The sequence below is a fragment of the Pituophis catenifer genome, unplaced genomic scaffold (genome assembly GCF_029215685.1).
Source record: "Pituophis catenifer annectens isolate HBS135680 unplaced genomic scaffold, rPitCat1.0.hap2 SCAF_8, whole genome shotgun sequence".
Taxonomy (NCBI): Eukaryota; Metazoa; Chordata; class Lepidosauria; order Squamata; family Colubridae; genus Pituophis; species Pituophis catenifer.
Window position 1 is genome coordinate 19490453 of NW_027256888.1, and position 26094 is coordinate 19516546.

At 35.7% G+C, this 26094-nt stretch overlaps 1 protein-coding gene across 3 annotated transcripts in view; it reads right to left on the reverse strand.

Annotated features, from left to right (window-relative positions):
• GRIA2 (glutamate ionotropic receptor AMPA type subunit 2) overlaps positions 1-26094 on the reverse strand; it is a 91742-nt gene that overhangs the window by 23106 nt on the left and 42542 nt on the right. For all 3 annotated transcript variants that reach the window (XM_070948410.1, XM_070948411.1, XM_070948408.1), the window contains exons 3-5: positions 17215-17411; positions 9253-9306; positions 5728-5889 (exon numbers count right to left, since the gene is read on the reverse strand). In XM_070948410.1, coding sequence (XP_070804511.1) covers positions 5728-5889; positions 9253-9306; positions 17215-17411 — 413 coding nt within the window. The remainder of the gene's footprint in view (positions 1-5727; positions 5890-9252; positions 9307-17214; positions 17412-26094) is intronic.

Below are 26094 nucleotides of genomic sequence, written 5' to 3' on the forward strand. Positions count from 1 at the left end.
TAGTTTCTAATATAATTGCCCCCAAATACAATACATAACAGAGTCAAACTTGGAATATGCATTCAAAGCTTTAAGGTGATTTTCTTACAAGAAGGGATGTACATAACTGAAGCATATAAAGAGAACTCTTGGTCATTAGCTTTATGAGATGGAAATTTGGATTCAGAAATACCTTCAAATTGTATATTAGCTATATCTGGAGAATGCAATCCATTCAGAACAGGGAATCTATCATGATTCCCTGTTATTCCAGAGATATCCCTGATATCTCTGGAATAAGGAGTATTCACAGTGAACATCTCTTACTATCACCCTAATCCTCATTCATTTTATCTGGATTCATTTTCAATATATTTATGCTGTATTCAATCCATTCAGAGTGCCACATCATAGATTTGCATGTCATCAGAATACTGAAATATAAATTTGAGAATATTTTTGCATGCAGATGATTTTGTATTGCTGGATAAGAATACAAACAATTTGCAGTGAATGTTAGGTTGCATGATGCAATGAGGGGCATGGATCTAAAAATTAAAATTTTTTAAACAAAAATAATTATGGAAAGATAATGGTACGAATGATCGCAAGCTATACTGTATGTAAATAATGGAAACTAAAGCAAGAAGATTTGTATACCCTGGAAATACTTAGTAAAGATCAGAAAATGGATGGATACATTTTAAATCATGCAAATATAGTATAATTTCACCACCAGTTTGCTGAAAATGTGAGCGTGACAGGTTCTGGAAAACTGGTAGCGGAAATTTTGAGCAGTTCGGAGAACCGGTAGTGGAAATTTTGAGTAGTTCAGAGAACTGGCAAATACCACCTCTGGCTGGCCCCCGAGTGGGGCAGGAAAGGAGATTTTGCAATATCCTTCCCCTGAGTGGGGTGGGAATGAAGATTTTGTAGTATTCTTCCCCTGCCACGCCCATGAAGCCATGCCCACCAAGCCACACCACGCCCACCAAGCCATGCCTACAGAACCAGTAGTAAAAAAATTTGGATTTCACCACTGGTTTGCATGTAAAGAAAGTTACAGAGCATGGTTCTGCAACAAAGTATTTAAATTTCATTTTCTTTTGTTTTATCTTTCTTTTTAACTGCTTTTGTTTATTATTTATTATTTTCCATTGCTCTCATATTTTTAGAACAAATATTTATTTTGCTAATATTTATTGAACAGCAGTCACAAGCTCAATTTCCTTCAGATATGTCCTATGATGTCACTTGGATCTACTACATTTATTTTAGGAATTTTCTCATAAACATGAACTTAGGTTCTATTTCTTTCCAGAAAAGCCATCAAAACTGCAATTATTATGGAATAGGATGGATATGTTGAGAACCATTTCTCCCCATCTGCTTTCTTCTCTTGATAATATATTAATCGATCATATAGGGAATATAAACCAAAATTCTCCAAATTTAATCAGTTGTTGAAATGATTTAGCACTGCCTATTCGGAGCTAGTCAGTAACTAAATTATGTCAGAGCACACCACTGAGAGAGACAATTTCTCCTGCTGTTACTTTGATCATTTATACATGTACTGAATAATGGCTGACTTGGGGCAAATATAAAATAGTTTATGAGGCACACGTCATATAATACTAATTACAATTTAGTTGGATTTTTCTATGTCTCTGACCTTTAGACAAAGATAAACATTAAGACAATATTTTTATCCTTATATAATAAGGACTAAAAAGGAAGATGGAACCAGAAGCCAGAATTAAAAGTAGACAGGGCCATACTTCCCTCACTTACACACACAGAGAGCGGTGGGGAGGGGGAGAGATGGGGACAGAGAGAGAACAATAGATATTGCTTTTTAAAATCTGTCCAATAAATAAGGTTCAAAGAAATTGCTGAAGACCAGTTGTTTTTCTTGCTATAACCATGAATTTGATGGGTCTTTATCTAAGTGACTGTTACTATTATTGTGATATATGGTCCTGACAGAAATAAGCATATCTAGAGAACCCATCCCCAAACTGGAGTCTTCAGGCTATGTTGGGCCTACATGTTCCATTCAAAAAGACCAATGGTTGAAGAAAGCAGTTCTTGATTACCTAGAGAATGTTTTTTTTTTTTTTCCAAACTGGGTTGCATGTGAACTGGAATGGACTCCGTGAGGATCTTAAGCACAAGAGTCCTGGTGACTCAGCAGACTAAAAGCATTGTGATTAACACCAGCTGTCTGCAATTACTGTAAGTTTGAATCTCACCAGGCTCAAAGGTTGACTCAGCCTTCCATCCTTTCTAAGGTAGGTAAAATGAGGACCCAGTTTGTGGGGGCAATAAGCTGACTTTGTATAAATATACAAAAGTATGAAGGCTATTGCTTAACACATTGTAAGCCGCCCTGAGTCTCCGGAGAAGGGCGGCATATAAATCAAATTTTAAAAAAAGGATCCTCTTGAACACACTGGTCTCAAATGTACGCTTAATCTTCACATCCACTCCCTGCCATAAAGCCAGCTCTTTCCCTCTTCATCTGAAAGGGATCTGTGCAGGAGGTACAGGTGGCCCTTCTGTCATCACAACTCAAATCTTCCTTCTTCTTGCATGAAATGTATATACATTCTGGCTGAGGTGTTCTCTTTTGCCCACTTAGACTTAGAATAACTTTACTAACACTTTAAATATATACTAATTGACATACATTAAAATGAAATTTCTTTGCATACAGCTCTCAAAGAGTCACCATCTCCAATATACACTACATAAACATGCCAAATAAATAAATAAATAAATAAATAAATAAATAAATAAATAAATAAATAAATAAGCATATACCCACATATATTATATGACACAGAGAAACAACTCACTCTATTTCGGATGTATACATGTACATGGCGAGAAAAACAAATCCTGCGAGTTTACCAGACGGATGGCATAGGGAAGAAAGCTGTTACAGAATCTGGTAGTTCTGCTAGAAATACTTTGGGAGCAACAGAAACAGACCGTGAAGTGGGTGTGTGAGCAATTTAGCAATGCTTTGAGCTCTAAGCACATAGCGCTTATAAGCAGTATCCTGAATGAAAGGAACAGAGCTTCCTATAATTTTCTCTCTGTATGGACCTTCTATCTGAGGCACTGCTACCACCAAACCAAACAATGATGCAATTTGTTAAAATGCTCTCAACTGTGCCTCTGTAAAAAGCGGCCAGGACAGAAGGAGAAAGATCTGATCTGATGCAGGAAATGCAGATACTGGTTTGCACACTTCACTAAGGATGACGTGTGAAGAGACCAATTCAGATTGTTAGTTATCTCTACCCCAGATATTAATACTGTTGATCACCTCTACAGCTGCATCCTTGATACTGAGTAGAGTATGACTATACCATATCTTTCTAAAATCTACAATGAACTCTTGCTTTAATAACATTTAGAACCAAGTTACTTTTATTGCACCAGTCCACCAGAGTCATCACCTCTTCCCTATAAGCTATAAGCATCTTCATTGTCGTCCCGGATAGGAACCACCAATGCTGTATAATTCACATACTTCACAAGATAGTTTGTTCTTACAGCCTTTGGAAGGCACTTCTCCAAATCATGCAGTTTGGAAAGGGACCTTTCCAATGATAACAAGAATGGTCCGCTTGCAGGATGGTGTGAGGTAGCCTCAGTAAGAAGAACATGCCTCTTATCAGCTTGGTGCATCTGCAACTGCAGAAAAAGGCAAAGATACTGGGCCTAGTGGGATAAGGAAAGGGCTGAAGCCTCCTGGGCATGGTGGTGTAGGGAAAGGTTGAGGTTCTCCTGGGCATAGTTGAGAGAGGATCCAGTCCTCCCACATGTGGTGGGACTACAAGTGGACCTTCTCCTCAGTGTTAACGAACTACGTGATTGCTTAAAGACTGCAACTGGAAGTGCCAAGATTGTTGTCATTGACTAAAGTGGTCATGTAATCATCTCACTCAACGATCATTCTCAACAACTGAGATACCAGTCCTAATTTTGTTCATTTGTTGAGGACTACATATACTTGTGGTTCCTTTCTCCCATCTCTAAGAATTAACATATACTTGGCAGAGCATTTGATAGCAATCAAGTCAAGTAAATAACTTTATTGTTATAGCCATATGTCATAACAGATAGCATACCATAAAATAATAAAATAAAATAAAAACAGTACAACACTAAAATTATAAAGTAATTATAATTATTATAAAATTATAAAAAGTCAAAAGTATTATGTATAAAAAAGTTAACACAAGATTAAACCAAAACTACAGCTGCATTTTTCCTCCTAGATCATCCAATTTCTCTCTCCAGAAAAAGGTGCAAACCCCTCTTTTAAGGACTTATAAGCTTTTCTAACAGAGCAGCAATCTGTAAATCTGTTTTCATTAATACTGTAAAAGAGATGGCAGCCATTTTTTTTTTTTGCTTTAACTCTCATTTTCCAAAACGCTTATGGCTGGAATATAAGGAAACGATAGCCCTGAAGAAAGTCACAATCTATATTTCATGTCTTTAAGTCTATAACAGCTGGCACAACTATTTGAAACAGTTATAAAATGTATGTTTAGTTTAATTTTTACAAGATACATAACTTCAGACTTCTGAAGCCTTATTATATTATATCTGTCCGTTTAATTAGACTTGTACAATAACTTCTATAAGTAAGAGAGTCTCCCATTGATGCCAAAATAAAAATTACGAGAATTATATTCAGGCTGTAGTTTCTTGGAGCCATATGCATTTTTTTTAAAAAATGTCCATATAGTAAAGTACCACCACCTGTTTCTAAACTAGTAACAAAGTGACATAGCAGACTGGCAGTGATATGAATTATAGTAGTACTACCATGAAAATATACAGAATACATACAGCATATATACAGTTCAAAACAACATCTGGATAAAACTGACTACCCATTTTATCATTGTGATACCACAAATCAAAGCAACCTTTTTATTTTGCTTTCTATTCATTCTTTTAACCACATTTTGCCATTCTTTAATTAAATTACAAATCTGTAAATTCTCTTAGAACTTTTTTTTTCTTTCCCAGCTTTCTAGAGCTAAGCATGAATTAGCAAATTTAGAATCAATCACCTATTTGGGAAGAAATGCATTTATTTCAGAAACTAATGAACCTATACCACTATTAGCAGGAAAGATAATTTGTCTGTGATTATTGTTTTCTATGTTATTATTTTTATTTTGCAGAACTTTATTTTGTACAACAAAACTTGTTGTAGAAAACTATTTTTATATTTCAAATATGCCAACTTAATATTACACACATTCGGAGATAATTTAAGACAATGCAAAATAATATTATTAGATGTTCTAAGATAGCAGTCCCCAACACCCAAGCTGCAGCCCACTGTCGGTCTGTGGCCCCTTAGAAATGGGCCATGGGAGAGATGAGTCAGTGTGTGTGCATGAAGCTCTAGTCACACAAATGGCGGGCAAGTGCATGTGCATGAAGCTTCATTTGCACAGACAGCGCTTCAGCTCACATGCGAAGCTCCACTCGTGCGAGCGTAAGACGCTTGCGCTTGTGCATCAAACTCCACTCTCGCAAGTGGAGGCTGCGGGCCCTTATGTTTGCACAGGAAGCTCCATTGACATGAATGGAGATTTGCGTGCTAGTGCCCTAGGCTTGCACGAATGGTTGCCAAGCTAGAAAGATTGGATTTGTAAGTAAATAACCATCAGTAAACACTGTTCCAGATATAAAAGAAAAATCATCTACCTTAATCGTGCTAGTGTGAGCTCCAGGATATTCTTTTTCTTCCAGGGTTGACCAGCGCTGTATAAATTTTGACACCAAAGGATCATCATAGTCCACTATTTGAAATCCTGACACATTAGCTCCTCCAAATTGTATTTTTGATAAATCTCCATCAGTAAATCCCTGGGTATGGAAAATATACATTTCAGTTGCACAATGGTTTAGCATTTTATCTGTTTTTATGGATATTTTGCACTTGTATGTGGTCCAGAATCCATAGGCCTTGGATATTTAAATTGAATAAACAGAGAATACAAATATGAATTATAAAGAAACTTCTGTCATGCACTTTCATCGGAGCTTCTACAATCTATCAGCTAGAAAGACTTTTTTAAGCCTGTATTTTGATGTAGAACTTTCAAGTGATGTAGACCGAATACAGGGGATGCTCAATTTATGATCACAATTGGGATCGTAAATCCCATTGCTGAGCAATGTTGCCATTAAATGAGTCACATCTGATTTTGTGGCCTTTTTTGCTGTGGTCATTAAGAGAATCCAGCTTCCCCCATTGACTTTGCTTGACAGAAGCTTGTCAGAAGGTCACAAATGGAGGTTATGTAACCCTAGGACACAGCAACCAATATAAATATGTGCTGGTTGCCAAGCATTCAAACTTTAATCATGTGACCTTGGGGGCACTGCAACAGTCATGTCACCATTGTAATTTTGAATAATCATAAAAAAATGGTCTTATATTGACAACCACCTGTACTCTAAAATTTCAGATCCTGGAATTTAAACCCTAGCTTTTCCATAAGCTTTGTGTACACACACTCACTCACTCACACACACACACACATATTTGTATATCGGTGTATTGTATATGAATTAATTTTACTTCTTCCTTGTAGATGAGAGTACTCTCATGTTTTTAAATACTTTTCTCAGCTTATATACTTTACAGTGTCATTATATTATGTGTGTTAGTTTGGACAGCTTCAAAAGTAAGTCTTTACAGGAGGAGAACAAAGAGAGGACAAATGACAAGAGAACATTGTGATGCAAACTCATGTACTTAAATGTGATGTCACAATGCAGGCATGAAAGGAGAGAATTTGCATTGTCACATCATGATGCTACATAGAAGCTTTAACACAACATGGACACAACTAACTGCACCTATCAATTGTCAACAAGCAAACAAAGGAAGGAAATGAGAATGCACACAGTATCGAGGCATCTTACTCTTGAGTCATGTAGAGAAAATGTACACCAAAATAATAGAAATGAGATTAAGACCAGTTATAGAACCACAACTAGCAGAAGAGCAGGTGGGGTTTAGAAGAAATAGAAACTGCACAGATGCAATTTTTGTGCTTAAGCAAATATTAGAAAAAAATATGGAATGCAGTAAGAATCTCTTTGTCATATTTGTAGATTGAGATAAATCATTTGATATAGTTGATAGGAAATTGTTATAAGAAACATTAATCCCATACAGAATACGTGAACATCTTATTAGAGTATGCAAAAGCTTATTAGTGATTGCAGAAGTGTAGTCAGAACAAATCAAGGAACATCGGAACATCTGGAGTAAAACAGGGATGTGTACTATCATCACTATTATTTATCACCTACTTTGACAGCATAAGCGAAGAAGCCAAATGCAAGAATGGAAATAATATCCACAATATTTGCAGATGATTAGGTAAGTACAGCTAAGAAACCGCAATAACATCTTATAGTCATGAACCAAGAATGCCCGACAAATAATATGAAAATCAGAAAAAAAAAGTAATGGCAATTGGAAGAAAAAAAGCATACCCTAAATAGAGTAATAGAAGGAACAAGCATTAAACAAGTAACAAAATTCAAATATCTAGAAACATCATTCACCAAAGATGGTAAAAGGGATGAAGATATTAACATATGATGCAGTAAGGCAAACCAAGTATTAGGGCAGCTTGCTCCACTCCTACAACATAAAGGCAGTACTGATCAACACAAAGAAGCATCTTATACAAAGCAAACTCATCTCCACCCTATGTTACCAGTGCCAAACATGGACACTTACAATAAAACATAAACAAAAGTTAGTCACCATGGAAATGAGATGTTTGAGGAAAGCAGCTGGAGTGACCAGAAGAAATAAAATCAGAAATGAGACCATAAGAGAAAGAATTGGTATAGAACCAATATTAAATTACATGCAAACAGCAAATAAAGTAGTTTGCCTATCTGAAGAGGTATTTGTGGGATTTCATACCATACAAGCACATACAAAAAGAGGAGAAGGTCAAAGAGCACAATCCAAACCAGAGGAAGATGGAGAGACAACATCAAAGACATACTACAACAACATCAATTAACAATGGTTGATGCTGCCAGAAAAGCAACTCGACATTTGAAGGAGTAAAAAAGGAATTAGAGAAGAAGACATTACAATGTACATGGTGTAATTTTGACAGTCACTATGGTTAAGAATGGACTTCTTAAAGTCTGTTAAAAGAGATTTGGATGCTTGGTGACCACTCTACATATATGACAGTTACAACGTCTTCTGGCCACCATTTATAACCTTCCCATCTGACTTCCAACAAGCAAAGTCAATGGGGAGGGGAGCAGGAAGGCTGCAAGTTGTAATCACTTGATGTCTCACTTAACAACCATGATGATTCACTTGCAGCAAAAAGGTAATAAAATAAGGAGCAGTCATGTGATGCTTCATTTAGCAACCACACCACTTAATAATGAATTGACAAAGTTCTTATTTTATCATAAGTCAACAACTATCTGTATCAAAAATATGGTGCCATTTGTTGCCTTGGCTTATTAGCCATAATTTGAATTAATCATGGTTTATATATAAAGCATGCTTACTATTTAAATAAATGGTTTTGCTCTATTGTTTTTATCAGAAGACAAAACAGAAAAAGGAAAATAATGACTCTATTGATCAAATTTCTTAAAACTGTTTCAATGCTATTTTCTTTCATGTATACCATAATTTAAAATTTTACATAGAAATTTTATTTAATTTGAAATAATGTTTTCTACAATTATTCACAGAGTATTCATATTATCAACACATTTTATCCTACAGTTGGGAATATTAACAACAATTCATAGAACGGCTAAATACACACACACACACACACACACACACACACACACACACACACACACACACGACTTTGCAGACAACACTTAATGTGTATATGTCATATGTCATATTTGAGGCCAACAAAAAATTGATTTCTTCCTGCTTTCTCATATATGGTAATCATACGGAGGTTACTAACAATGTGGGGCTACAGAGAATGGCAGCTAAGTAATAGTTATATAATCAAAGGTAATTAGAGCAAAAAAAGCTGATGATTTTAGACGATAACGCAAGAACCAAGAATAAATACTTCCAATATTCTCTGAGTTTTTTTCAGAGAACTACAGACCTTTAATTAAATATTGTATACACAACCATGCATAAAATATACTTTAACATTGGAAATATTACATGTTCAGGCAAATATTAAATTAACTTACCAAATTTGCAATGATGTAGTGATATCCTTTTACATGTTTACCAATTGTAATAACCTAGAAGTGAACCAAATAAAAGGTACAGATACAATAAAACATATTTCATAAATGACAATAACTGCATGATTATGTTCAAAAAAATAACCGACAATACACCTTGCTTTATGTGGATGAATTCATTGTAGATTAAAATATGGATTTTATTTTTAATTGTTATGAAAATGGCTTTCAGTCCAGAAACTCTAAAATACTTCATTTTTATATTCATTTTCACGCTCAAAGCTGGCCAACAATAAACTAGCATGTTCCATTCTCCTCCCACTGAGCAAGAAGACAGCAATATTCTTGACAAATATATCTTGTCTTTTTATGTACACCGAAAGCGTATGCATCAAGACAAATTGAAGAATAAGAATAAGAATAAGACAATAAGAAGAAATTTTAAATGTTTTAATTGGTTTGTATTTTTAATTTTGGGCCAAATTTATATATATTTTAATTGTTTTTTAATATTTGTATTTTATGTTTTTTAATTCTGGCTGTACACTGCCCTGAGTCCTCAGGGAGAAGGGCGGTATATAAATTTAAAATAAAAAAAATAAAATTCCTTGTGCGTCCAATCACACTTCACCAATAAAGAATTCTATTCTATTCTATTCTATTCTATTCTATTCTATTCTATTCTATTCTATTCTATTCTATTCTATTCTATTCTATATTTTTGACCAGCAACAGAATTTTAGACCGCAAGTGGATCACCCAATTGCCTGTGTATGTAATGCCTTTAAGATTGTTTTAGTCGATGCTATTATGTGGTTTAATGTTTTAATTGTTTTTACAGAAGGTTTTTTGCATACCATCCACTAGAGTTGGACAGCTATAATAAATGTGAGTAAATAAAATGTTGCTAGTTTGGTTATCCTGGTTAGGCCCATATATAAGAGACTGTAGGCTTTCTTGTAATAGTAATATTTATTTCTTTTCTTTCTCAGGAACACAATTAGACAAGCGCTAATCTGGGAGGAACAAGAACTTATATACAGAGAAGGCGGGGCTAATGGTAAGTACTAACCAATGGTAAGTGACACAATGACATCACATAATGACATATAAACAAGCACACATATTTACAGATATCAGGTTAGGTATTTTCATCTGTAACAAATCCCCCTCTAAAATACCTAACTAATGGTGGGTTATTAAGATTATATATGCACATCAAGTTTGGAAGTCAAATACATATGTTGTTTGGTTGGCAATGGCTTAGTGAGGATATCAGCAATTTGTTCACTAGTATCGCAATGGACAGCTTTAATAAATCCTATACTTGACAGTTGTCTTACATGTTTATATTTTATATCGATATGTCGAGATCGTTGACCTATTGCTTCGGAAGCTGATATATCAATTGCTGCCTTATTGTCCTCATTGATAATAATTGGATAAACAGGTTCATCCCACACATTGGTTAACAAGTCATCGAACCAAGTTAGATTGTTGACCGCTTTGGATAAACAAACATATTCGGCTTCCGCTGTGGAAGTGGCAATTAAATTCTGTTTGCCTGTGTACCAGTGCACCGCACAGCCATTTATAAGAAAAACATATCCAGAAGTACTTTTTCTGGTTTTTGAATCAGTAGCCCAATCAGCATCAGCGTAGCAGGTCAAAGTTGGTTTTTCAGAAATGAATGGTTCTAAGAATAAGCACATATCAATGCTAGACTTTAGATATTTTAGAATCCTCTTAATTCCTTCCCAGTGGTATGAGTTAGGATTGCTTACATGTCTTGACAACAAATTTACAGCAAGGGTGATATCAGGCCTGGTCCAATTAGATATGTATAATAAGGACCCAATAATTGATCGATATAACGTGTTATCCTTGAATGGTTCGTACTCATTATACACATTCCTATAAAAATCAGTTGACATAGGAGTATCACAAATTTTTGAATTAATTAAGTTACATTTTTGTATGAGTTCCATAATCTTGTCTTTCTGAGATAATTTGAACCCCTTATCTGTTTTGTCAATTTGGACTCCTAGATACTTATTTACCTTTCCTAATATTTTTAAGTTGAAATTTTTGCCTAGTTGTTCAGCGAAATTATCACATTTAATTTTGTCGTGTCCAAAATACAATATATCATCAACATAAATCAAAACATATTCAATAGAATCATTATTTTTTTTTGTGAAAAAACAAAAATCAGATGAAGTAGCTACAAAACCCATATTTTTAAGTATCTTTGATAAGCACTCATACCACCGCTTACCGGACTGTTTTAGTCCATAAAGGCTCTTGTTTAATAGCCAAATTTCTCCCTTTTTTGTATCCTTTCCTGGGGGTGCTTTCACATAAATTTCTTTATCTAGATCAGCGTGCAGATAGGCTGTCTGCACGTCAAATTGATATACTTCCAGATTTAAGATAGAAGCTAACACTAGTGCTGTTTTCACGCTTTCTGATCTAACGGTTGGGGAGTAAGTGTCTTCATAGTCATCCGGAAATCTTTGGGCAAAGCCTTGAGCCACCAACCTGGCTTTGTATAGGAATTTACCATCCTCTAGCTCCTTGATTTTATAGATCCACCTAGTGCCAATAGGGGATTTCTCAGTGGGCAGGTCTGTTGGTGTATATACATTTAGTTCTCTCAAACTGTCCATCTCTTTTTTCATTGCTTCCTCCCACTTACTTTTTTCTTCTAGGGGTAGCTTAAGTATGTCATCATATGTGTTAGGAGTCAGGTGTTTAGCTTGGATAGACAGTACGTAATCATCTAATCTTTTAGGAATTATGCCCCTATTGGATCTAATGGGCCTATTCTGGGGATGTTCATCGCTATGCATATACTTAGCTTCTTTTTCGGTTAATTGATCTACTTTCAAAGTGGGGTGTCCTTTTTTCCATTCATCATTAACTATTACTGGGCATTTGATTCTGTTAGTAGATGTGGATTTGGGGTTCGTATCTGATGTGTGATGTTTTGCGTGCGTGTGTGTAATATTTTTTGATTCTGGGTAAATTTCATTGAGATGTAATTTTGACCAGTTCATGTGTTCATGAAACACGGCAGATCTGGATACAATGAAGTGATTATTTTTATCAATGAAGCGATATCCCTTGGTTCCTGATTCGTACCCCATAAATATCAGTCTTTTGGATACTTTCTCTCCTTTGCGCCTTAACTGTGAGGGCACATATACATCAGCAGATACACCAAATACGTGTAAATGCCCAATTTTTGGTTTCCTTCCATACATGAGTTCGTATGGGGTCTTATTGATTGTACTGGACCATAAGCGATTTATAGTGTAATTGGAATAATTAAGGGCTTCAGCCCAGAATGACTGGTTTAAACCAGCATCATCTAACACACATTTAACCATGGTTTGTAGCAAACCATTCTTCCTTTCAGAGACTCCATTTTGGAATGGGGAAAATGGACAAGATTTAAAGTGCAATATTCCTTGTGATTTTAGCCAAATTGAAAATTCGTTGGATAGGAATTCCGACCCCCTGTCAGTCATTATTTGTTTGATTTTGGTATTGTGTTGTGTTTCTACCATTTTAAAGAACTCCTTAAATTTTTTGAAAACCTCACTTTTGTGGTTAAGGGTGTATACAAAACCAAATCTACTATAGTCATCGACTATGGTCAGGAAGTATCTTTTTTTGTATTTAATTGAAGGTTTTAATGGGCCTACTACATCCATATGAATTAGTTGAAAGGTTGATTGTGTGGTGCGAGTGGCTTTTTTGGGTTTTGGCTTGTTTTTAATTTTGGAAGAATTGCACACAGAGCATTCTAAGTAATTTTTACAGTTCTTTATCTTTAAATCTTCGGAACACTCTAACATTTTTCGTATGACTGGAAAGCTCGCGTGTCCTAGCTTTCTGTGGAGTAAGTGACTACAATTATCGTGAATAGGTTTTCCATTGTTTAAATTTTCAGACATATTAGTATCAGTGTTTGATGCATTCTTATCATTATTTTCATCATGGCTATCTGAATTTGGTTTTTCGTTTCTTAATTGATAGTTTGCATAGACTAGTTCGTTATCTTGTGGCAGTAGGTATGTTAGTCCATCATTTGTAAATAGTTTACCTATGTTTCTGTTGTTCTTAGTCATGAATACCTTTCCACCTCTGAAAGTGGTTTCTATTGCATTGTCTATGCTTAACTTTAGGGTTGCCAATATGTTATTTGGAATTTCGGGCACAAATAGTACCCCCTCTATTTTTCCTATACCTTTTATATGCGTGTCTCCTATTCCTCTCACTAGGACTCTATTTTGGTTTGCTACTTTAATATAATATTTCTTTTCAGTGAAGTTACTTAATATTTCTCTATTATGAGTTGTATGGCATGTGGCTCCTGAATCTATGAGCCAGGTGTTGAGTGAATCAGATATCAAAGTGTTATTATTTCTTATTCCATATAGTGATCCTTTCTTATTTTCTCTAGGGTTATTTCTGTAAGTTTGTCTTTCTCTAGAGTGTGGTGATTCTCTTCTCTTATACCTGTAATCTGGGGAGGTTCTGTCTAAAAAGTGTATTCTTCTATCCTTGTGTTTATATGAGTCACTGTATCCTATATTCTTGGGGCAGTCTCTACTCTGATGTCTTTCAGATCCACATGTGAGACATTCATGTGGGTATCTGTCTCTGGCCCTGAAATCAGTCCTTCTTTGATTTCTACCTTCTCTTTGTTGTGTATATCGCTCTCTTCTAAGTCTATCTTCAGTAATAAGCTTATTGGTAAGGTTTTCTAAAGTAATTTGCTCTATACTTAGGTTATCTATTAGTGTAATGTAGTTATCCCAGCTGTGATCTAGTGAGTTAATTATAATGCTTTTCATGGTGTTGTCAGAAATGGTTTCTCCCCTTTGAATAAGGTCTGCTCTTACAGCGTTTAAATTCAAGATATGCTCACTCATGGATGTATCATGTTTTAGTTTGGCAGAATAGAATTCCCTAGAGATTTTTGTGGTAGTGGCTACATTTTTGCTATAGAACAGTCTGAATAATTTTTGATATACTTCAAATACAGTTAAATTATGCTCTATACTGGGGAGTATACTTGGGGAAATAGAAACAATTAACATATAGTATGCTTTGTGGTGGAGGCAGTCTATTTCATAGGTCCAAGGCTTATTTGGTGGGTTATCAATAAAAAATAAAACATTTTCTTTCATATATACAATCTGTAAACACTGATCCCATTCCATTAAGTTGCTTCCATCTAATTTCAATTTTATAAAGTCTGGAGGTATTGTCCCTGAGTGTAGTGAGGTGTTATTCATGTTTAGTAGCTGTCCATGATTTAAGACCTTAGCATACTCACAATAAGGCCTGGGTATGGTAGATGTATGTCTGTATTTACTTATCTCTATGTTGCGCTGACTTGTATTTATGTTTCCTTCTTCTTTCTTTGCAGGCTCGTTCTGGGCATGCTCAGTCCTCATTTTTCTCCAGCAGTCGATGAGGGAGGTTCCTGTGTCTGCAGCTCCTGGGGTGAAGTCCCAGACGGCCTTCTGTTGCTCTGCTTTGTTTCCGGAGGGCCTCTGGTGACTGAAGAATGCCTGGGGTGCTGCTCTGCTCATCGGGGAGTCTTCTCTGAGGTCGTCAGTAAGTGGAGCTTGAGGCGGGCCGCCATTGCCAATGGAGCCGGGTTGTTCAGGGAGCTGCTCTTCAGTAGGTAAGTATGATTGCCAGCTTGTCTTTCTTCGGGTGGCTAGGCCTTTCTTTAGACAGTCTATTTCTTTTTGGCCTTTGGTAGATGGTAGTTTAGAATTTTCTATTTCATTTTCTGGTTGTTTGTTTGGTATTGTTAGTTTAGTCCCGAGTGCTGCAGTTAGCACCTGTATAGCATTGTCTATTTCTACTTCAGTAGGTTGAGCTTTGTTTTGTTTAAATAATTGTTTTTTATTTGTTTTTGGACTCGGGTAATCATCTTCTTGGTAGGTTTTGTTTTTTATTTCGTAGTTTGAGGTTTGGAATTCTTTTAGTAATTGGTCAGGCATTTTAGAGGTATTAGGTGGGTAAGATGGCTGCCATGAAAAAGGCGGGAAGCTGTCGCCATCTTTGGTGTCATTTTTGAAGTCAGGGGTTGAATTTCTTACCTTGCAGTTTTCTTGTTTGTTATTTTCGTTATCTGCTGCTGTTCCGTGGTCGTTTATTATGCTGCGGATTTTCACAAGCAGATTTGATTCAGCTGTAGTTGTTTCTATTAATTCTAGTATTTTTCTTTTTACCTCATCTTCTTTGTTTGGTGTTAGCAGTTCATTTTCTTGTAATTGCGTTTGTTTCTTAATATTTTCAAGTGGTGTATATTTGTCAGGAGTTAGTTGAGCTGCCATTCTTTTCGTTATGTATCTGGTGGCAGGTCTTCTTTTGTCGTTATGTGAGTCTTGCATCTTTATGTTCGGTTGGGCCTACCAAACCATCCTCTGCTACCAATTTGTTGCTAGTTTGGTTATCCTGGTTAGGCCCATATATAAGAGACTGTAGGCTTTCTTGTAATAGTAATATTTATTTCTTTTCTTTCTCAGGAACACAATTAGACAAGCGCTAATCTGGGAGGAACAAGAACTTATATACAGAGAAGGCGGGGCTAATGGTAAGTACTAACCAATGGTAAGTGACACAATGACATCACATAATGACATATAAACAAGCACACATATTTACAGATATCAGGTTAGGTATTTTCATCTGTAACATAAAATAAAATAAAATCTGCCCCTTCCCGTGTTGAATGGTGAGATAACCTTTAAACCCCATGACTAGCTGAGATTACTACATAGAACTATGGAGGATGGCACAACTGTCTATTAGGTGACCAAGTAACTCTGCAACTTCTGATTGCTGGCCTAGCATATATAATGGTATTCAAATACAAGACATTGGACAATCATTTCTATATTCTATATATGTCTGAACATATTTATTTAATGGGCAACTAAAAACACAATGGAGCTAAAGTTATAGGTGTAACTAGGAATCTATAGAACATTGGCATTTCACTTGGTATTGTCTATTGCTATCCAGAGTCCATTAGACTTGGGCAGCTAATAAATTTGAATAAATAAATGTGCACTTTGTGTGCAAACAAAATGCCATCCATTTTACTGTATTAGGTACATGCCAGATGCAAGTTCATTAATGCAACATTTTCATATGGTGTATCTGGAGTTGTTTTAATAGTTACATTTCTATTTCATGCAACAGAAATAACCTATTGTCTCATAGCAAATACAAATAGTTCTTGTTTAGCAATCGCAATTAGTTCCAGTGAAATTATTGCTAAATGTCCAAATCACTAAGTAAACTGAGAAAAAGAGAGAGGGAGGGAGAGACATATGCTGTAAGGACCACTGGTTACTGCTCCCTCATTCAGATAAAATTCTCTCATGCAGCAACACCATTATTATGCTCACTCCAGCATGCGTTGTTCTCAGGTGCAGAAATATGGATGTAAGAGTGCTCACTGATTAGAAAATGATTTGTTTACTACCATGGACAACAGTTTATTACCATAGTATTTGCAGATAGACACTATCTAAGATAGTTGCTAAACAAGGACTACCTGTAACATTGACATTCCAAATAATAGTTTACTAATCAAGGCATATGTCCAAAGCCAGACGAATTAATCTGATCTCTAGAGAGAAAATCCTAGAAGTGTTTTCTCTCTCCAAGGTATTAATTAAAATGTAATAAATTATATAACAGTTTGCTGCCATTTACTTTATTTAATATTATATCATCACTCTAATAGTAGGACTGGTCTTGCAATGCAACAGCACAGTTAATATATACTGGTTCCCACATAAATAGAGAAATTATATCATAATCATAATTTGTTTGCCAATGCTACTAAATAAGCACATAATGGTGATTATTGGCAATAATTTCACAGTTACTTACATAGATATTGAAAAAGAAATAGTAGCAAACCTGATCTACAATGTCATTGACTTTATCCCGTTCACAGTCAAGAATTACTCGTCTTTCCTTTTTTATCTCCAAATCTTGAAATAATGAGCGATACGTTTCATCTTTTCTATCATTGTTAATATTCCCCACATTTATAGCAGTCACTTGCCATTTCTTTTCAGCTGCAGTGTCTAGTACAGCTTGTAATGTTGATAGTCCTAGTAATACAGAAAAAAAGTCAGTATTGATTTAAACTTACATAATCTGAAGTTTGTAAATATATTGGAATAACTCTTCAACCTATGCAAATTAGCATTATTATTTTTTTTAAAATGAAGTTATGACCATTATTTGGAACTCTAATGATTTCTGTGCAAGGATGTAACAATCCCTTAACAACATCCATTTGTTTTCATTAGTGGTTCCTTTTGGAATAGATGTTATTTTGCGGGAAAATATTTCTGTGCTATTGGAAAGAGGAAATAATATGATAAATCAATAATTAAATGCTTTTGAATTGTTTGTTTTTCCTGTGTGTCGGGGATGCAAGAAATAAAGCTGCTTCTCTAATGGAGGCCAATGCTGCATGTACACTGTTATTTATCAGATTTGTATATAGCAATATTCAGAATAGATTCACACAGGACACTTAAAAAATACCAGAGAAACAATACAAATTAAAATGCTGATAGTCTTTATTATCAATATATAAATAAAATAGAATAAAATAATACCAGCAAAAAAACAAAACAATAATTGACAGAATCAGGAGAGGTTCAACCTAGAAATAAGGAGAAGTTTTCTGACAGTGAAAACAATCAATCAGTGGAACAGCTTGCCTTCAGAAGTTGTGGGAGCTTCACCACTGAAGGCTTTCAAGAGGAGGCTGGACTGCCATCTGTCAGAAATGGTGTAGGGTCTCCTGCTTGGGCAAGGGGGTGGACTAGATGACCGACAAGGTCCCTTGCAACTCTGTTATTCTGATCCCAAATATCTCCCAAATGTTGTCTTAGCCTGTTTCTGGAAGGTAGCAAATGTGTGGATCTAACCAATCTTTGAGTGGAAGATTGTTCCACAAAATAGACAACAAAACTAAGAAGCAGCACCTGTGTGTTTTCTGCTCCCTTCATCTCACAAAAGTGGGGATCCAAAAAGAGATCCACCTAGGATTCTCTTATTGGAGAGTTGAGATTCCTATTGGAGAAGGTGGCCATCTAAGCATCAAGCCCCAAAAGGATTTTGGTAACCAGTCCAGGGCTTAGAACACAGATTTAATGTGCTCTTAGTGATGAAAGCCCCCCCCCCCCGAATATATGTTGCATTCTGCTTCTAGGCAGTTTTCAAGGGCAATCCCTTGTTTTATACAAATGAGCAATAGCTCATAAGGTGTGGCACTAGCATTCCATGCAACAAATGCACAACTGAAATCCCTTCTGGCCACAGTTTCCATCTGCCCATTTAGCAGTAGCCATGAGTTCAAGAAAACTCCTAAATCATGGATCTGGACCCTTAAAGGTAGTGCCTTCCTTTTGAGAGATTTATTTGGTTCTGATAGAGAAATTCTAGAAACAAACAGAAAGTCCAACTTCAACTTCAGTTTCTTTCATCCCATGTAGATCCCAACATATTCAGAGAATCGAATGTGACTTCAACATTCCTAGATGGGCTGGAATGGCATTACAACTAGTCCTCAGCTTATGACCACAATTGAGCCCAACCTTTCTCTTGCTAAGTGAAATATTTGTTAAGTGAGTTTTGCCCCATTTTACGACTTTTCTTGCCACAGTTGTTAAGTGCTGTTAACACTTGTTAATTCGGGATATAAGATCAAGACTCATTTCTCCTATTTCCCAGAGATTCCCTGGTTCACCTGATATGTTCAGCCTTTATTTCCTACTCCAGGACGCAGACCCCAATATAACTCTAAAGGTGGCAAAAAATTTTGCTACAGTCGTGGCTGGAAAAAAACAGGAAAAGAGACGGGTAAGCCCGACGGCAGAGGATCACCAGCATTGACAGTACAGATTGTATTTGAGGCAGTAGATGGTGTATTGTCCCATGATCTATCCATATTTGTAAAATATGCTCCCTTTCTTTGTCTATTTTAATTTGGTCTCTGACCGCAATAAAGCTTACTACTACTACTACTAACACTTGTTAATTCAGTAACATGGTTGTTAAGTGAATATGGCTCCCCTGTTGACTTTGTCAAAAGGGATCATGTGACCACAGGGCACTGCAAAAATATGAGCCAGCTGCCAAATGGCTGAATTTTAATCATGTGACCATGGGGATGCTGGAATGGTTGTAAGTGTGAAAAAGTCTTTTTTTTTCCAATGTCTTTGTAACTTTGAATGGTCATTAAATGGTCATTAAATCATTAAATGAATAGTTGCATTCATGACCTGGAAGCTTTGTGTAAATGTTAACAAGCAGGGTGGAGAGGGCACACGACCACTAAGCAGACTTTTTCTCCCTCATTTCTACCAACTGCAATGGATACTGAGACAAGAACAAAACCACTAAAGAACAATGCCTCTAATTTCCAACTCTCAAATCCAAAAGGATATCATGGCTGATACTCTCAAAAGTCACCAAGAAATCTTATAGGGGTACGCTACTCCAATGCAGGCCCCTACAAAAATAGTCACTAGTTATCAGACAGAGTAGTTTGTATTATTATAATGCTCAGGATTAAATACTGACCAAAAAAGGTCCAGATAATCCAATTCCTCTAGATTGCTAACTCCCCACCAACTTCTCAACAACTTTCCCCAAAAGGAAAGGTTTGAGATCAGACAATAGTTGTCAAGAACTGCAAGGTTCAAAACAGCCTCTTTTGAAGGGAGCACTTCAAGTCTCTTCCAAGGCCACAGGCAACACCTCTCCTTCAAAGAGGCATTGATCACCTTCCATATCTAGCTAGTTATGCTTTTCCCACTCGTATCTCATCAGAGAACATATAGCAGAAATAATACTTGAAAGCACTCTAATCATACTATTCCTATAAAGATAAAATATCTAACATTTTAAAAGAAGGCTAATGAAAATCCAGTTTCAGAAACTGAAGCATTGGAAAGCCACTGACAGTATAGCGAGGGCAGATAATATGGATTTTGTAACTTGTTAACTTAACATAGATACTTTGTATTTTAATTTGACTTATTTTTTTCTTTTAAAATTTAATTTAATTTAATTTAATTAATTAAATTTATATGCCGCCCCTCTCCGAAGACTCAGGGCGGCTATGATAAAAATGATATTCAGGCTCATTACAGAATGTAGGAAAACTTTTATCTTATGATTGTATGGATTGATTAGATAGCTTTTAACATTCCTAAACTGAAAAGATAATTTACGGAAGGATGTCTGGAGATTATCTGCTGATAAAGAAAAGTTTCTTAGTGTCAACAGGCATCTGGTTATCTAATTTCAAACAAGCTTTGTAGTTGATTTACTGTGCAAGAAGGGGTTACTCTTATCTTGATCAACCAACTTTCCTCTTTCATTTTTCTTTGTTGTGTTAACTATAAAAAGGAATGTAAGATGGATCTCAGGGGTCTCCTTTTCATAGGGAGATCCCACTTTTTCACTGTTTTTAAATTATCTTCCGACTCGGTTGCTTATTTGGGAGGTAAATCGAGGCAGAACCTAGGGCCAGATTTGTCTATCAGTAATCAATAGAAAGCCAAATTGCTGGATGACCTAACTCAATTTATGATGGTTGCTATTTTGTTTTCGATTGCCATCTACATAATTACATAAAAGTAACAGATTGATTTAGATTTTCTCTAGAATGCTGTACATTCTAGAGTTGCTCAGAACCACTTTTTGTTAGAAGGCAGCTTTAGAAAATTGATTAATAAATAAAATAAAATTTAGTACAAGCTCCTTCATGCTGTCACTACATTTTATTCTAGTATCCAGAGGATTACTTGACACTATCCACTACACAACTGGTTACCTCAGAATACAGAAAACATTTTGCTAATGTAGATTGAACTGCTGCAGTTTTATGAGGTGGCTGTAATTGAGTCAGTTGATGTAACTGGGACATTGTTTTCAAGTGCTAGACTATTTGCATGATCACAATCTGCAGCTGAGACAGGGTATTCTGAGAGGAGAATTGCAAATGAATGCTACCATGGTTATAAAGTCATTATCTGCCAATTGTGATAACAAGCATATTCCAAAATCCTTCATGATAGCATCATTTCTCCACTATTTTCTTTACTTCAGGTGATTACATGTTGTCCTATATAAACTTAAAGCCTCTGAATTTTTTTGCACTACTTGTTCCTATCTCTAAAATGGACAATGATTGTTCAAAATAAACCCAGAAAACATATGGGCTGCTAGTTGATTTTCCTTAGCATAAATAAACATGGATGTTATATATGTTCAGTTATCGATCCTACAATTTTAACAAAACTTATAACTTATTATAAGTTATATAACTTATAATAAGTTATCAATACAAGAATAGAATAAATATATACAAAAAAGGCTATATTGTTTCAGGTTTAATGTCTTCAGTTCTTCAGCGACTTACAGTAATTATCTTTTTCATCTCTCAACATTCTTGCTGAAAAATCAAAGGAAACATTATATAATCATTAGTAGGGAGGCTTTGGTGCTGTTTGTGCTTGGCTGTTTGCTTGCAAACATTTCATTACCAGGCTAGGTGACATCATCATTAATGCAGTCAACCTAGATAACACACTGAACTCACTACAACACAACCAATGCAAGCTATGAAAAGGATAATATTCCCATATATAAAAACCATCTCAGAAAAAAATTACATAGCATCACCATAGTACATGAACCAAGTAACACCCTCAAAAACATCTTAAGTAAACAACAAGAACAAAACCCCAATAGCCGAACAAGAAAAAAATATCCAGAATATATGTAAGGACTATAAAGCCAGTATGTAAGACAGACTGGTAGAAGATCAGCGGAGAGCATTCATGAATGCCAACTAGCAGTCAGAAGACACAATGAAAATTTCTTAATCTTGCAACATATAGACAGACTCAACCCACAATCTCAACTGGGAAAAGTATAAGCATCCTAGACCAAGCTGGGGAAAGGCAAAAATGCTAGGGAATGTCTGGAAACCAGGCAATCAGTCATCATGGATGCATAGAGATAAATCACATTTGTACCCCATTCAAGAGACAATAAAAAAGCTAGACTTTACAAATATAGCAGCTGCCATCTGAGCAGCCTATGCACAAATATCACATTCTATAATTGTATGAGTAAGACAAAATTGTTACATGAAATATATTAAAACTGTAATATACATTGTTTTGACTGGGGAGACTATCCTATCCCTTTTCTTTGGGATTCAGCAGTTGAAGATCCTATCATGTCTGAGGCTGCCTCCTTCAATGTCTCAAAAAGGATGAGAAAGAAAAGAACAGAGTACTGAGGAAATTAAGAGGCAGAGTAATCAGAGCCAAAGTGGCACACTATACCAAGGGGGTATTCATATAGAATAAGTTGGAATCTCTGCAAATCAAAATAGGAGAAAAAAGATTATAGGAATATAAGTAGATATGACTGTAGTAAATTCTAGAATCAAATTTTGGAATATCACAGGTTAAATTGGATACAATAGAAAAAAATGGCATGTCTCTAGAATAGGGCGTCAAACTCACGTTGTCACGGCGGTGTCACATGACGTATTGGGACTTTTGCCCCCTTTGCTAAACTGCATGGGCATGGGTGTGGCCAATGCGTGATACATCCAGCCCGTGGGCCGGGAGTTTGACAGCACTGCTCTAGAGTAACTACTTATCATAACTAGTTACTCTAGATACTCTTTATCAATTCTATATCAGCCCATTATTTCCAAACTATAGCTTTTTGTTAATTGTATGATAAATACCAAAGTATATACAGGTAGTCCTCGACTTATAACAGTTTATTTAATGACCAAAGTCACAATGGAACTTTAAAAAGTGGCTTATGACAGTTTTTAAAACTTCCAACCATTGCAGCATTCAGATGCTTGGCAATTGACTCATATTTATGACAACTGCAGTGTCCCAGGGTCATGTGATCACCTTTTGAGACCTTTTGACAAGCAAACTGGACTAGAAGACAGTGTCACTTAAAAACCATGTTATTAAATTAACATTGCAATGATTTATTTAACCACTGTGGCAAGAAAGATCATAAAATGGGGCAAAATTCACTGAACTGTCTTGCTTAGCATCAGAAATTTTGGGCTCAGTTTTGGTCGTAAGTCAAGGAGTACCTGTACAACAGTTAATACTATCTTTCTGGAACAGCATGTCTACCAATGGATTGATTTATCTATCATTTAACTGCCTAACATGGCCTAAACTACTCTGTTGTCATTAATACAGTAGTTTTAATCTGAAAAAAGATAGCTGACTTAATGGCTTAAAAAGTCAATTCAAGTCTATGATCCTTTGCTTCCATATCAGTGGTGGGTTGCTCCCGGTTCTGTCCGGTTCTTGCGAACCGGTAGTAAAAGTGGCGGGAGGCTCCGCCCACCCACCTGGATGTCATAATTGACGATCTGCGCATGTGCAGAAGCTTCTGTGCATGCATGCATGCTCCCGTTGCGAACTGGTAGTAAATATAAGTAGAACCCACCCGTTCCATATAATCATACAAAACTCATTCAGTACTGTAGACATGCATTACATACTTCATATGTACATATGGTACTGCATACATAAATACATATGAAAGTACATTCCATATTTAAAAGGTATTTTAAATATGTAGTATTTTAAATATATAGTGTTACTGTTATTTAAACAGAACAATTTAATCTGTTGATGAGAGGAAAGTAGATTATTAATTTAGAATAAGAGGGAAAGATCCCTCTGAACGCACATGTCTTAATGCACATGATACAATCTTCTTTCAAAGTGAATGACAAAAAGTGAATGACTAAAATGAAGCAAATGTTACATTTCTGACAAAATGTAAAATGTCAGAATCAGTGAATTGTAGCGTTTCACCAACATAGATTAATCCATAAAAGTTTCTTAGGATGCCCCCAGATAATAGGAGCAAGGTAAGATTTCAGTGGCAAAGAGCAAGGTAAAGAGAATTATATTTTTAAAATTGTTAATGTGTTCTGTGTTCTGTCATAAATCTTTTAGTTTTGATTTGAGAAAAAAAATCAAATATACAAAAGATGTTTGTTCCAGTGGTGGGCGTGGCTTGGTGGGCGTGCCAGGGGAAGGATACTGTAAAATCTCCATTCCCACCCCATTCCAGGGGAAGATTACTGCAAAATCCCCATTTCCTCCCAATCAGCTGGGACTCAGGAGGCAGAGAATAGATGGGGGTGGCGCCAGTCAGAGGTGATATTTACCAATTCTCCGAACTACTCAAAATTTCTGCTACCAGTTCTCCAAAACTGGTCAGAACCTGCTGAATACTACCTCTGGCTTGTTCTTATATTTTTCAGCTCATATGGTGTTTGTGAGCATGTCTGTCAATATTGAAACAGTTTAACAAAATGTTCAAGGCACCAAAAAACTTCTACCTAAACCTGAGGTTTTTTTGCAGTAAAAAATGCATCATGAATCTTGAAATTAAATCACTATTATTATATGGACAAAACTATTTTCCTACAAAAGTGCTCTTAAACCCATTGAAATCAACTTTAGGACAAAGGTTTTTATTGCTTCCTATTCCTCCCACACAGAGTTGCCAGACACTTTTCATCTCTCTTCTGTATCTGTTCTTTTGTCTCTACAGTATTATTAGCAAAAAGAACATTTTGTTTTAATAACTTAATTGCACATAAAAATCCACTGAATATTGACAAAGGATAGAAATAAATACATTAAACAAAACTATGTATCTCACTGATTTAAACAGTGAAGTTACACATGTATTGCAGATAATGATTAACATTTTCTGAAGTATAGTTATAATCAACAATTAGCATTGAATACATTTTTTTCATAAATGTTCCAGCAGAGTTGACATAAATTATACAAGTTTTTTTAAAAAAACAATGGCAATGAAACTTCTAGAAATACCACTTGTGTATTTCAACCTGACACTTTCAGACAAGATCTATACAAATTGAATGAACGAATGAACGAACAAATGAATGAATGAATCCATGAGGTTGTTTAAATTGTATTTTTAATATTTTTTATATTTTTTATATTATTACACTTCGGTAAGTTTATATGTTGGATGGTATTGTGTAATATAGGGATATTGCCCAAAACATCTCTGTTCCTGAGCTAGTCAAGGTGATGTCTGGTATAGCAGCAGTCTACTATAGATTTCTTGTCCTGACCAGAAGTGGCTCAGAATCTCATATCCATCAAATCAACCATGCGTCTTTACTGTTGGAATCTCAACCAATAAATGTAGCAAGACACACACTAGTGTTGGTATTTTGTTTGGTTAGAGTTAGAGGAATACTCTGGGACTCTATTGTTACATATAGAACATTCTCTTGTTTGTTTAGATGCAAGGTTGCTATAATCCTCTGAAAAGGTGGAAGAATGGATAAAATGGTTTGACACATGGCATTATAATGCTGGACAGTTTCCTGATTGTATAACAGGAATGTCCACATTGTCTATGCAACATACAGGTAGTCCTTGACTTACAACAGTTCATTTAGTGACTGTTCAAAGTTACAATGGCACTGAAAATTATGACCATTTTTCAGTTACGACCTTTGCAGCATCCCCATGATTAGGTGATCAAAATTCAGATGCTTGGTAACTGGTTCCTATTTATGACGGTTGTACTGCCCCAAGGTCATGTGATCCCCTTTTGCAATCATCTGATAAGCAAAGTCAATGGGGAAACGAGATTCATTTAACAATCGGGTTACTAACTTATCAACTGCAATGATTCACTTAACAACTGAGG